This window comes from Hydractinia symbiolongicarpus, chromosome 6, assembly GCF_029227915.1.
Source record: "Hydractinia symbiolongicarpus strain clone_291-10 chromosome 6, HSymV2.1, whole genome shotgun sequence".
Lineage (NCBI taxonomy): Eukaryota > Metazoa > Cnidaria > Hydrozoa > Anthoathecata > Hydractiniidae > Hydractinia > Hydractinia symbiolongicarpus.
Genome location: NC_079880.1, coordinates 9529077 through 9544946, shown reverse-complemented (window position 1 = coordinate 9544946; position 15870 = coordinate 9529077). Strand labels below are relative to the sequence as shown.

At 32.6% G+C, this 15870-nt stretch overlaps 1 protein-coding gene across 1 annotated transcript; it reads left to right on the top strand.

Annotated features, from left to right (window-relative positions):
* Nucleotides 1–14445: 14445 nt before the first annotated feature.
* On the top strand, nucleotides 14446–15351 carry LOC130648009 (piggyBac transposable element-derived protein 4-like). The gene has a single exon (XM_057454028.1). It carries the CDS (start codon nucleotides 14446–14448, stop codon nucleotides 15349–15351), a length of 906 nt encoding a protein of 301 aa, XP_057310011.1.
* Nucleotides 15352–15870: the final 519 nt, after the last annotated feature.

Below are 15870 nucleotides of genomic sequence, written 5' to 3'. Positions count from 1 at the left end.
ACAATTGGAGGAAAATTACCCTTTGCGGTACTATCTAGTATTTTAAAATTTCTATGAACAAAAATGCAGCATTTGGTGGACACTAAGTGAAATAGTGTATTTGGACGGGATTTTTTGATATTTAAAACATCTATATATACAAAAATTGAGCATTTGGTGGTCAATAAATGATATAATGTGCTTTTATTGCACAATATCAAATATTATAGGCTCAAAAATGAAGCCTTTGGTAGACAATCAGAGGGAAATTATATTATGCCGTATTATCTAACATTTTAAAATTTATATGAACAAAACTGCAGCATTTGGTGGACACTAAGTAAAAATGTGGTTTTATTACATAGAATAAAAAACTATAGGGACAAAAATGAAGCATTTGGTAGACAATCTGAGGAAAATTACATTTTGCCGTACTATCTAATAACTTAAAATTTATATCAACAAAAATGCAGCATTTGGTGGACAATGGATGATAGATTGTAGCGTTATAAGACAATTTTGAAAATTATAGGCACAAAAATGCAGTACTTGGTGGACAATCAGAAAAAAGTTGCATGTTGCGGCATAATCTAACATTTCAAAGTTTATATAAACAAAAATGCAGCATTTGGTGGACACTAAGTGAAAAAAATGTGGTTTTATTACATAGAATTAAAAATTATAGGCACAAAATTGAAGCATTTGTTAGGCAATCTGAGGAAAATTACACTTCGCGGTACTATCTAATATTTTAAAATTTCTATGAACAAAAATGCAGCATTTAGTGGACAATTGCGGCGTTATAACACAATTTTAAAAACTATAGGCACAAAAATGCAGCATTTGGTGGATAATCAGACGAAAATTGCATGTTGCAGTATAATCTAATACTACAACATTTATATAAACAAAAATGCAGCATTTGGTTGACAATGGATGACAGATTGTGGCGTTATAAGACAATTTTAAAGATTATAGGCACAAAAATGCAGCATTTGGTGGACAGTCAGACAAAAAGTTGCATGTTGCGGTATAATCTAACATTTCACAATTTATATAAAAAAATGCAGTATTTGGTGGACACTAAGTAAAAAAATGCGGTTTCATTACATAGAATGAAAAATTATAGGCACAAAATTAAAGCATTTGTTAGACAATCTGAGGAAAACTACATTTTGCCGTACTATCTAATAACATAAAATTAATATGAACAAAAATGCAGCATTTGGTGGACAATGGATGATAGATTGTGGCGTTATAAGACAATTTTAAAAATTATAGGCACAAAAATGCAGCATTTGGTGGACAATCAGACAACAATTGCATGTTGCAGTATAATCTAATACTTCAAAATTATATATAAACAAAAATGCAGCATTTGGTGGACAATGGATAATAGATTGTGGCGTTATAAGACAATTTTAAAAATTATAGGCACAAAAATGCAGCATTTGGTTGACAATCAGACAAAAATTGCATGTTGCGGTATAATCTAATACTTCAAAATTTATGTAAACAAAAATGCAGCATTTGGTGGACACTAAGTGAAATAGTGTATTTTGACGTGATTTTTTGACATTTAAAACATCTATATATACAAAAATTGAGCATTTGGTGGTCAATAAGTGAAATAATGCGCTTTTATTGCACAATATCAAATATTATAGGCTGAAAAATGGAGCATTTGGTAGACAATTGGAGGAAAATTACCCTTTGCGGTACTATCTAGTATTTTAAAATTTCTATGAACAAAAATGCAGCATTTGGTGGACACTAAGTGAAATAGTGTATTTGGACGGGATTTTTTGATATTTAAAACATCTATATATACAAAAATTGAGCATTTGGTGGTCAATAAATGATATAATGTGCTTTTATTGCACAATATCAAATATTATAGGCTCAAAAATGGAGCATTTGGTAGACAATCAGAGGAAAATTACATTTTCCGTACTATTTAATGACTTAAAATTTATATCAACAAAAATGCAGCATTTGGTGGACAATGGATGATACATTGCGGCGTTATAAGACAATTTTAAAAATTATAGGAATAAAAATGCAGTATTTGGTGGACAATCAGAAAAAAGTTGCATGTTGCGGTATAATCTAACAATTCAAAATTTATATAAACAAAAATGCAGCATTTGGTGGACAGTAAGTGAAAAAATGTGGTTTTATTACATAGAATCAAAAATTATAGGCACAAAATTAAAGCATTTGTTAGACAATCTGAGGAAAACTACATTTTGCCGTACTATCTAATAACATAAAATTATTATGAACAAAAATGCAGCATTTGGTGGACAATGGATGATAGATTGTGGCGTTATAAGGCAATTTTAAAAATTATAGGCACAAAAATGCAACATTTGGTGGACAATTAGAAAAAAATTGCATGTTGCGGTATAATCTAATACTTCAAAATTATATATAAACAAAAATGCAGCATTTGCTGGACAATGGATAATAGATTGTGGCGTTATAAGACAATTTTAAAAATTATAGGCACAGAAATGCAGCATTTGGTTGACAATCAGAAAAAATTGCATGTTGCGGTATAATCTAATACTCCAAAATTTATGTGAACAAAAATGCAGCATTTAGTGGACACTAAGTGAAAAAATGTGGTTTCATTACATAGAATCAAAAATTATAGGCACAAAAATGCAGCATTTGGTGGACAATCAGAAAAAAATTGCATGTTGCAGTATAATCTAATACTTCAAAATTATATATAAACAAAAATGCAGCATTTGATGGACAATGGATAATATATTGTGGCCTTATAAGACAATTTTAAAAATTATAGGCACAAAAATGCAGCATTTGGTGGACAATCAGACAAAAATTGCATGTTGCGGTATAATCTAATACTCCAAAATTCATGTGAACAAAAATGCAGCATTTAGTGGACACTAAGTGAAATAGTGTATTTTGACGGGATTTTTTGATATTTAAAACATCTATTTATACAAAAATTGAGCATTTGGTGGGCAATAAGTGAAATAATGCGCTTTTATTGCACAATATCAAATATGATAGGCTCAAATATGGAGCATTTGGTAGACAATTGGAAGAAAATTACCCTTTGCGGTACTATCTAATATTTTAAAATTTTTATGAACAAAAATGCAGTATTTGGTGGACAATTGCAACGTTATAACACAATTTTAAAAAATAAAGGCCCAAAAATGCAGCATTTGGTGGACACTAAGGGAAATAGTGTATTTTGACGGGATTTTTTGATATTTAAAACATCTATATATACAAAAATTGAGCATTTGGTGGTCAATAAGTGAAATAATGCGCTTTTATTGCACAATATCAAATATTATAGGCTGAAAAATGGAGCATTTGGTAGACAATCAGAGGAAAATTACATTTTGCCGTACTATCTAATAACTTAAAATTTATATCAACAAAAATGCAGCATTTGGTGGACACTAAGTGAAATAGTGTATTTTGACGGGATTTTTTGATATTTAAAACATCTATATATACAAAAATTGAGCATTTGGTGGTCAATAAGTGAAATAATGCGCTTTTATTGCACAATATCAAATATTATAGGCTGAAAAATGGAGCATTTGGTAGACAATCAGAGGAAAATTACATTTTGCCGTACTATCTAATAACTTAAAATTTATATCAACAAAAATGCAGCATTTGGTGGACACTAAGTGAAATAGTGTATTTTGACGGGATTTTTTGATATATAAAACATCTATATATACAAAAACTGAGCATTTGGTGGTCAATAAGTGAAATAATGCGCTTTTATTGCACATTATCAAATATTATAGGCTGAAAAATGGAGCATTTGGTAGACAATCAGAGGAAAATTACATTTTGCCGTACTATCTAATAATTTAAAATTTATATCAACAAAAATGCAGCATTTGGTGGACACTAAGTGAAATAGTGTATTTTGACGGGATTTTTTGATATATAAAACATCTATATATACAAAAATTGAGCATTTGGTGGTCAATAAGTGAAATAATGCGCTTTTATTGCACAATATCAAATATTATAGGCTGAAAAATGCAGCATTTGGTGGACAATCAGACAAAAATTGCATGTTGCGGTATAATCTAATACTTACAACTTTCATTGTTACGACTAAATTGAAAACGCGTGCAGTTCACCACAAGTTATAACTTTTATTGGAAACCAAGCTATATTTAATTATCAATGACACTTAAAATATTAATGCAACGCATTATCAATGTAACATAACTATGCATATGAAATATACTTACAATAAACAAAGAGATAATCGTCCAACTTCAAAGTTTCGAATTATTTGATTAAGTAGCTATCCAGTTAGTGCCAAGTTTTACTTTGGAAAGTTATCTGTTGAATCGGAAGGTTATGTTTAATATAAATAGAACTATTCGTTAGCCTGTGGAAGAACCCACGGGTGCGCCGGTCTGAGCCTGTGCTCAGATTTTCACCTATCATGAGATTGCTGTTTTATGACCCTTTTATGTGACACAAACAGAATGCAACTATTATTATATAGCTTTACTTATGAATAAATAAAAGTTTACAATGAGTTTAAATTTGCATTTTCCTTATAAATAGAGCTAGTCTGCTTCGTGGTTTGCTCGCCTGTAACGGCCAATTTGCTTCTTCTTGACGGGGATTGCTGTTGTTGCAAGTAACGCGCATTGTTTAGTGAAACAAATTTGTGAACATTTTCTGGAAAACTAGCGGAGTCCTAAAATTTATCTTTTACTTACTGTTATTCACGTGGCAACGTTTTCTTTGTCGATTAAAATTTGAGACATGTATTTTTTGGAAACTTCAAAGGAAAAAGAACATTTTTACTTTGCTTGTCACAGACAGATAAACATTTTTTTTACCTTTGTACTTTCTTTCGAATTTGAGCAATTTTGAGAAAACCTTCTCTTTTGTAAGTCCGAATTTTGGTCTAGTTCGGTATTTTCAGTCATAACTTGGAAGAAAGAAAACAGACAAACGTTGTGTATTAATAAAAGACATTTTTGCATTAAATACACGCATTTCAAGTCATTAGAATATTGAATGTGTTATGTAAGAAACTTTCGCGGAAATGGAAATCAAAATAAGGCAACTGCAAATGTGTCCCCTGAGCGTATAGAGGACCTTCCATCTAGTGTGAATAATAAATTCATCATGTGTTAGTTTCTGTTTGACCTCGTATCTCCGAAAGAAGTCAAAACATTTTATTAAAATATAAATTTTCTCATCACATTTTTTGAAAACGTTGCCTTTAAAATGGCGGAATTGCTAATGTAATGCAAGTTACGACTACGCAGACGGAAGATATGCCTAATAGGGGCGAAAGAAAAACACCTTCATCTTTTTCACTTTCTTGAATTAAAAAATCGGAGAAGAAATTATAACTATTTTTTTAGATCCACCAATATCAACAGTAGATGTTTAATAATAACAACAACGCGGTACGTAAGAGATACAAAATGAGTACTATTTTTGTGCAATAATTCTATATATTCTTATTCCTGGATTACATTTCAAGAGGAATTTTGTTTTAAAAATCATTGTAAAGGAATTCATATCCTGGAATGTCCTCATTTCATGGCAAAATTTAGACTCGGGTTGTTTCAGTTTTAGAAGCAATATTTAAAGATTGAGGCTTTTTTTATTTTGGGTAATTTGACATCTGAGGCTTGTGTCTTTATAAAAAAGTGTGTATTCCGTGTAGTTTTTCATCATCGTAAATTCTTGTCATCGTATCAATTATTTTGCGTTATTCTCTCCTCTAGGCCTCGTGGTCTTTGAAAGAATAGCACTGGACACGAGAAGGCAATCACTACTTTAAGCCGCAATGTTGCTTCATCCCTGGACCTACATCACATTTAAGTGTTCAATTATGACTTTCCTGAGAGGCCGCTCACACGTTAAATTTCATCCCAGGATGAGTTTCGTACGCGGATGAGTTCATCTCTGTGTCTACTGAAAGTCCTCACAATGTTTACATGTTTAAGGCGGAATAAAATTTTATCCCGGGATGAGATCATCACGTTAAATTTCATCCCTATCCTAAAGACAGGGTAAAATCGTGTCTCGGGATGAGATTAAGAAAAAAAACAAGTGTAAACACAATAATTCTTTTCATTCCGGGATGGAAATGCTGAATGTACACTTTTCACACTTTTTGAACATTATTTTAAATATAAGAACTATAAAATGAATCCGATCATTCTTTTTGTGACAATCGACGCAAAGAAGTAAAGAAAGCATTTGGAAAAAATTATGAAGAGGTTGGTTGTAACTTTCTTCGTTAATTTATATATGAAATAACGAAATTCCATCCTAAATTTATACGAGTTCAAATATTATTCCAGCATTAATTATGGTTCTCATGTGTTTGTACGAGAAAGTGTTTTAATAGTGCACGCCATTTTAATGTTATGCCTGCTGTATGCTAAAATGATGGTGTCTGTTTAAATTGGTAATTATTGATTTTTTATAGGAAATGTTAAAAAAAAATAAAGAGTGTACTGATTGATAGCGACGCAAAGGAAAATGAAGTGGAGGAAACTTTGCCGATTGAAAATAGTGAGGATTACACGGCCAACGGCGAGCCACCAACCTCAATCTTGCTCGTCGACATCTAGTCAATGCTTTGTTTCTACCAAACAGCTTCCCTCAGAAGAATTACATTGTTTCTATATTACTCTGCTAGTTGTATTAATAATACTATATGCAACTGTAACAGAAGGGATGTTATAGTTAAAATTGTTGATATATTTGTGATCAACAATATTACACTACTTCTCTCAGGCGCCATCGTTCTAGGTTTCTCGTTTGACCTTTCTACTCAGGAATTAAAAAATATCACTTCAAATTATCATACGCAAAGTTAGCAAAATTAATGTTTCATCCCGGGATGTGATTACTCATCCCGAGATGAAAATATGCTGATTTCATCCCTCGATGAGGCTCACGTGTAAACACTTTTCGTTTCACGCCGGGACGAGTTCCATCCCGGGAAGAGATTTTGTCCTGTATGCGTATAAACGTGGTCTAAGTTTACTGACAAAGACAATGTAGTGTTTTATTGGTTAATCTGAGCTTACAAAATTATCGTTATCAACGTGCGTAACTTCTCACTGAAGATTATTATTGGGATGGTTTATCTAGCTTTTCAGATATAAAAGAAGACAACAGGCTCTGGGGTCGAGGTTAGAATTTGACAGCCTACAGTAGTGCAATTAACTGATCTTAGATTATTTTTAACCGTAAAATGAAACAAATGAACAGGAAAACAAACAAATTTTACAAGTTTCTTATGTGGAGAAACTTGTAAAAAATTCGCAAATCAACTATTTATAAAAAATTTATTATTTGTTGTATCATGTGCAGCTGCGAAATGGAAGCGCCAAAAAGGAAAAGAAAAACGAACTTAAGAAAAATTGCAATATCGTGGACATTAAGATACTGTTTTGGGCCATTTAATAATTACTTCATGCTAGCGGGTAGATAGATCTTCCCGTTTTTTCATGACGTAGCGTGACGGTAAATAAGGGGTCGATAGGGAATAGTAATAATTAGTGTTTTAGTTTAGAATTCGAACGTTTGTAAACATGCATTTCAGTATAGTTTTGGCTTTGAACATACTGTTTATTCGGGAGTAAAAATGGCGACTTCATTTGCCTTCATTTTCCACAGCGTATAAGGGCAGATTTGCTTGTCAAAACAAACACGTTGTTATTGTAAAGTGTGTGTGGCAAAACATGAGAAAGGAATCGTTCCCTGAGCTGATATCTCAAGTCATTGCTCTAATTAAAACATGGAGGCATGAAAGAAATGCTGCTTAGCCTATAAAAGGCACTATTCTATCGCCTTGGAAACACTCTTTAAAGAAAAGTAAGTGAATTTCATTTGTATTCACAATGAATTAAATTAACAATCTTTCATAAGAATAATAATATTATTTGGACCTCTTTTCTTTGCTTTTTTAGGTGCAGCGGATTTATCAAAAACTCCGGTTCCGGCTCCCACCTCTTCTCCCGCTTCTAAAGTTAAGGAAACTTTCACAATTGATGAGGGAGAGAATTATAGGTTGGCAGAAAAAACTCCGTCCGAACAAAACAAAAAAAGCTGAACAATCAAATTAACATAGAAAATGAGATGTTGGTTGTATTGTATCAGAAGAGAGAACTCAATAAGTTGACCAAAAATGCTTAAAGTGGAACAAAAACACGTAAAGGAAACCATTTATATCTTAAAAGTATCAAATCGAAACTATTTATTATACCGCCGAACAAAAGAATCGCGTGCAGTTGCCAAAGCTTTGAAACATGAAAAGTGCGACCCCAAAGAGTTGCAGCCCGCCGAGAAAGAGAATTGCTATATGCATTGCGTTTCAGGAGCTTAAAAGAAGTGCGGACTCAACCGAGCGTGACGTCACGTAAAAGGGGTCTAAAATGAAAACGTGATGGAGCGTGACAAATAGGGAAGGGTGGTTCTAAAACCACCGTGACTTAATTAAAAAGATAAATTGTAGTTTATTTATATAGATAGTTTTACTTCATCTTTGCCTTCCTACTATCAAGTATTCGTAGTTTGTTCTTATAAGCATTAATTTCCACATGTAGTTTCCGGCAAATCCCCTTTTCAAATGCTATTCTGGATCCCAGTAAAAATTATTCCCTAAACATTTTATGAGAATATCCCTGTTACACAACAGTCACATTTCATTGTAAAAATATGTTATTCTTCTCAACAGAGTTATGGTATTATCTTATTCTTGACACGATTTTAGGTATATGTAGCTATACTTTTATTTTTCTTGCTCATGGTTACATATCTATTTTTATCCTGACAAAGCTGTGATCATTTCGATTTGTAAACTCGTCGATGGGTTTACTTCTAAATTTTCGGTTTGTATTAAGTTGAACAACCTTTTTAAGGTCATTGCTCACAATGACGAACTCAAATATTGAAATTATCAAAAAGTTAATTTTTTCATTCCGGTGAATTTTATCCGTGAAAATAAAGTCCCTTAAAAATTGGCCCCGCAAAAACTTACCGTTTAGATTTTTGACAATAAAGTACCGCATTTTCTTTACTGATTGTAGCTTCTTTCTAATTAACGGACACTACAAAAGCCGGGTGCTTTTTCACGGATAGACTTGGTTACGCCAGCGAAACTCCGGTCAACGTCTCAAAGAAAATTTTGTAAAAGAGCACACTATTATCCGTCCATTTCATTCACCAAATGGACTTCTTCAAGTTTGTTTTTATTTAGCGGACACATTTTTTAAATCTATTTATAATATACCCAACTAATTTTTAATCTATCTAATCAATGGAACTAAAGATTAAATTTCAATTCATCTCAACACAAGCATGAAGTTATTTCACAGCTACTATACCAAACACCTTAGTTTGTAGCTTATGTCCCTCATCGTGGCTTACCCTTTTATTCACTTTAAAATGAGGTTTGAGGTATAGTTAGGAACTTAATGATTTAACAAAAAAATGTCCTGAAAATAATATACTTTCTAAAACGGGGATACCTCTAATTAGTGAAACTTTTGCACCAGTGATCTTTGCTAATCTTAGGGATTACTATGAAGTTTTACAATCTTTTGGCGCTGATTCCACAAGCTTAATTCGGCTGATGGCTTACAAACACAAAGAAGAACATTTTAACATTTCCATTTTAGAGTGAAATATTTTCTACTAAGAACATTATTACGATAAAGGTTCAACCAAGGGTACCTTATCAGGAACAAAAAAGTTGGAAAAACATTAGTCGGCAAAAATAAAAAGTCACTTTTTGCCGACTAAATTTTTTAATTTAGTCAGTTTTTGCCGAGTAAGTTTTTGAATTTAGTCACTAATAAAGAATAATTGCATAAAACTGATAAAAATTGGCAATAAAAAAGTACGCGAGTTCAGCATATAATTGATTTTTTCAGTGCACATAGTAATTTCTTTACCACTTACAACTTCAACTGCCAATTTTACGTTATGCATATTCCTTTAAAAGTGCATGACTGCAAGCAATGGTCAAACAATTACAAAATAATTGCATAGGTGCGATGCGCTGATTAATTGTGCAAATCGCTACGCTACTACTAGGGTGTAATAAACTCTTTTGGACTTTTCGTCATATTGGCCCATTCAATAACGCGATTATGAACTAGTGTAAATAAGTGTCAAAGTATTTAAATATTAGATTCAGATATTTTTATGCCGAACTAACAACAATGCTAATTAAAATATATATTTGGAAACTTAAATGTTAACAAAATATGGTGACGTTCACAACGCAGGGTAGCAGGATCATTTACACCATCCTTTTCCTTCTTTTGTCTTGTAAGCTATAGGTATGTGGGAAATGGCACACCATAGTTTAGGATGATTAAAACGTTTTTAACAATAAGATAAGGAAGTCAAATAGACAAAACACTGGGAAAAATTGAAGTAAATATCTCCCTATATCAAAACAGGAGAAATGTTGATTCCTTTTCTTTGTTCCATAATATATAGATTAGATATTCCCCTTGTTATTGCTACAATACAAAATAATGAGACATTTGTATTCTATTACTTATACCAGCAAAATTGAAATTTCTTTTTGCTCCAAAAGTTAAAAAAAGTAACTCCACAAACAAACACAAAAAAGCACGCTGTAATTCCTCATGTTTCAATTTTTTTAAAATGGTATTAATATGTTTCTTCAGATAACAATTCTTTCTTAGTAACAAAAAATGCCAAAAATGGCTTAAAGGTGTTCAAATGTGATTTTATTATGATAATTTGATTCATATTCACACGATAAGGCTGAAAGGTCAAGCAGTTAGTTATGTTTGCTCGAGAATTTTGAGAACTCAAAAAAAATGTATTTTTCTGGATGGATAAGTAAAAGAGCCGGTGAATTATCATGGAATTCCTTAATATTCATCTTTAAACTGACCCCTTTCCACGCCTCTTTTCATTAGCTACAAGAATAAACTTGCTCTCTAAAGTAAAACACAAACAAAATTTTAAAAATAAAAAATTTCTTACTATAGAAGAATGTTATTATTAGCAAGAAACATCATAAAAGAACATGTTTGGACTACAATAAATGTACAAAAACGTATCAAACTTGAATTACGCATATTTGTTATAAGTTCCCTGTGTTTCAATTTAGGGAGCTTTCTACAAAAATAGATGAATTTACAAAAACATAAATAAAAAAAAGTTAGTTAATTAATTAATCAATTAAATAGTAACCTTGCAAGGGTTTTGAAATTTTGACAGTAAAACACCTAAATCTTGTTAAGTTAAATGAGGTAGCCGACAAAATGCAAAAAGTGCTGACATGTGCAATAAAAAGCGTGGTTGACATAAAAAGACTGTTTTTTAAATTTGACACAACTTATGCAAAATATATACATTTACTACTATAGAGGCATTTGGTAGACATGTCTACCAAATGATGCTATAAGTGATAATATATATGGTCGTGTCTACCAAATGAGCCTCTTAGGAAAGGCAACGTTATTTGGTGGACATGACAATGTATTTTTTAATCTCGGTAATATCTTTACGTACCCCATGCAAAATGAAAGTTTTTGAGGTGATGCACGAAATTATTTACTTATAAGTGACGTAAATTTTTAGCAATATGCATTGTCTACCAAATGCTTCATTTTTGGACTTTGCGACCAAATGATGCTATTAGTAGTATATATATATATATATATATATATATATATATATATATATATATATACATATATATATATATATATATATATATATATATATATATATATATATATATATATATATATATATATATATATATATATATATATATATATTAAAATATTTGAAACAATTTGATTATTATTTTTTAAATACAGTTCTGTGAGGGTATACAATTACCTACCTTTATTAGTTTTTACAAATGAGTTGTTCACACTTTTAGGAGAAATTGCCATTCGTTTAACAACATAATTTTTAGTTGATGATGATTGTACTGACTGACATTTTTTGCGAAAACTGATAACGTTCTCAATAAATCTTAAACACTTTCGGCATATAACATCGTATGTTGCGTCAGATACTATGATTCCTGTGACAGTTTCAATTTTAGCTGGCAATCCATCTGCCACTTTGCTTCCACCAAAAATACGTATGTATCTCCCACAGTTACTTTCTCCACAGAGTCTACAGAATCTTTGCTGCCCATCCTCAGTGTTACCATGAAAATATACTTTCTTTGGAGTAGTATTTTCTTTTCCTGGAAGTGACAAAAAAGTGCACATTTTAAAACTATATCCATGTAGCCTATCTATTACCAAAATAATACAAAAAAGATATTAGAGGGAATGCACAGATGCTCATTACAATACATAAGGTAAACACGAAATAGATAAACACAAAGAAGGTACCAAAAGACAGAAAAACGTTGATGTATTTTTACATACCTTTGTGCATGACATAGTATTGATACACTCGAAGGCATTACTGATATTTTTACCACCAAAATTATAAGAGAAATGAATTGACTTACCATAGATTACGCGAGACTTTCATTTTCCAAATGCATTTTTTAGGGTAAATTGCAGGGTAAATTGCAAATGAATTACAGAAGCCAACAATGTTATTAACAAATTTAGTGACCAAAAACAACTGAAAATAAAAACAACAACAAAAAAATTTCTATCACTTCTTATACACCATTTTCTTTCATCGTCGAAATGTGCTTGCATGGTTACGGCATAATTCTTAGAAATGCGTATAATTACGGTAATTATACCCAAGCAATCAAGTGCAGAATTCCGGCCTACGATTCCAGTGTCTTTTCCTCTCGCCGTTCAGTAAAAAAAAAAGAGACAAAAGGCACTGGGGACGAGTTTGCAAAATGCATTGTTGCGTCTTCTACATGAAATTTATATTTAGTACCGCGGTTTTCTCCCGACGTTATTTCGTTTGACTTGTAGAAAAACAATCTAGCAAAAATTATTTTTAAAAAGTGTCAAATACATTTAATGCAACCTTGTCCCCAGACCTCTTTTTATCTTTTGAACAAACTTACACGTAGAGCAGAAAAAAAGAGATCTGGGCACTAAGTTGTGGTCAATATGGACCGTGGAACTAAAAAAATTAAATAAACAAAGTAAATAAAATAAAAATGAAGAGTGAGCGGGTGATCAAGTCGGGCGCGTTTTTAGGGCGCTTTTCCTTGTTTTTATTGCACAAACGGCGCCTCGTTCGAAAGCTGATGAAATCCGCGGCTATTTACAGGAATCTAAATCAAAAAATCTCATTCACAACGATTTTCAGACGATTTTGAATTTTGTCTAGAAAAATGTCAGGACAAAAAAGGAAAATGACATATGACATGAATGATATAGTTAATTTTATGACTGAAAAAGTGATGGGGAAATTGATCTTGGGGAAGATTTTGACGACACTGATGACAGTGATTGGGAGTATGATGAAGAAGAAAGAAGAAAAGCTGTCCCTGAACCAAACCACCCTGCAACTGCACCTGCAGCACCGTTACTCAACACCGGTGAGGAGTCTGCTACCGACCAAAGTGTACAAGATAGTGACGATGAAGACAATTTGCCATTGAACTTATTGCGTCCTGACAACCACAATGCTGATATTAGCACAGTTGAGACAGAGGAAAATACTAGTGAGGGAGAAGCCACTGAAAATGAGGGAGACAAAAACAACAACAATGATAACAATAACGCTGACAGATGGTTAGAACGTGGCAGAGGTCGTGTTCGAGGTCGAGGACGAGGTCGTGCAAGGGGACGTGGTAGAGGTAGAGGACGTGGCAGAGGTAGAGAACAACTGCAACCTAATGGTAATGATGAACAGAATTGGAGCTGGGAGAAGGAAAGGGAGGTTGGTATTGACAATGAGATACGTGAGCATATTTGGACGAAGAGCGCATAAAAGTTCCTCTACCTGATAACCCAACGCCTTTAGACTTTTTTTCGCTCTACCTAACCGATGAAATATTTCAGCTTCTCGTTAATGAAACAAATCGGTTTGCTGAACAACATTTTGAACATAACCCTGAAAAAAAGAACAATACATATGCTGGGATGTGGATACAAGTAACGTTGGAAGAAATCAAGTCGTTGATGGGTATAATTCACAAACCGTCAATTGATATGTACTGGGTGACAGATGAATTGTTATGTACTTCTGTTTTTTCTAAAATTATGACAAGAAACAGATTCCAACTAATTCTGAAGTTCTTGCACTTCAATAATAATGAATATCCTAACTTTGATCCACAAAATGAAGATAGGGACAGGCTTCACAAAGTGAGACCGCTGATTGAGATGCTGCGTGAACGATGTTATGCTGTTTACTACCCAGGACAGAACTTGAGTGTTGATGAGTCTCTCGTACTTTTCAAAGGTCGTTTGAAGTTCAAACAGCGGAATAACTCTTGATTTTTTAGTGTACTGTGGAAAAGGTATGTTTTATGATGACGACGGCAATGAAGGGATGCCAACGACTGAACTTATTCCTGCATCATTGATGGTCCCGTACCTTTACAAAAATCAAATCTTATTTACTGATAACTTCTACACCAGTCCGAGTCTTGCTGAATACTTTTTAAACCATGGCACCCATCTTTGCGGAACAGTTAGAAGTAATCGTAAACATTTCTGCAAGGATATCATCGATGTCGCGTTGGAAAAAGGAGAAGCATCTTTTTACAGATCAACCAACAACAACAAAATAGTTGTTTCAAAATACAGCGCTGCAAAGGACAAATCTGGTAACAAACCAAAAATTGTTTTTTTGCTATCAACATGTCATTCAGCCATAATGTCAGAAACTGGTCAGGCAAACAAAGATGGTGTAGCGATCCGCAGACCCACTATGATAAAATCGTACAACAGCCACATGGGAGGTGTTGACATGGTCGATCAGCAGCTGCATAACATAGATGTCCTCAGAAAACACTACAAGTGGTACAAAAAGGTTGCTTTCAGATTGATTATGCAAGCAGTATTGAATTCCCACAAACTTTTTCAGTTTCGTACCGGGAACGAAAAGAAGACCTTCTTGGAATTCCTACAGGATGTTATTGCAAGTTTAGCCAAGCAGAATGAGCTACCACAGAACTATGTCCCTGATGATGGTAGAGAGAGACTTACTGGTAGACATTTTCCATCAGTACGAGTTGCAGACGAAGATGCAAAAGACAAGAGGCCGTCCAAAAATTGCCGTGTTTGTTATGCAAAAACTAAGCGCACCGATAAAGGCCGTCCGCTGAAGACTGTCTATATTTGTGAAAAGTGTCCATCACAGCCAGGACTTCACCCTGACAAATGCTTTGAGATCTATCATACTCAAGAGCATTTTGGTGAATAAAGGGATGTTCTTGCTAATATTATGTAGAAACAATACGCGTACATTTTGTCACCTTTATGGACTTTTTAAAAGTTATGACGTCATCAGTACCGCTTATGATGTAAATTTTTCTCTTTTTTTGGTTCTATTCAGTATTATTTCATATTTACTCACACTCTAGATGTTTTCTTTTGTTTCATTTGCTTTTTTGATAAGAATTCAAGCAGAAATTGCCTTATACAAAATATTAGCCTTTTCAGGCACCGTAAATGTTTACCGCCATCATGGAAAAGATTTTTTTTAATAATTTTTCTTGTTTATATTTTATGTTACCTTATAGATTTTCTCAACTATATCTAATTGATTTATGTGTTGAAAAAAAAATTTAATTTAATTTTTACCATTTCTAAACAAATATTTGTTATTTTTCAATAACGGTGTAAGGATCTATTTATAGATTTTGACGTCACAAATTTTAATTTTAATTTTTTTTTTGAAAGTTTTGTTCCAAATTATATAACAACAAAAGGGTAAAAATTT

What these genes read in the sequence shown, in the direction of transcription:
- LOC130648009 (XM_057454028.1), top strand. Translation starts at nt 14,446, where the DNA reads ATGTTTTATGATGACGACGGCAATGAAGGGATGCCAACGACTGAACTT.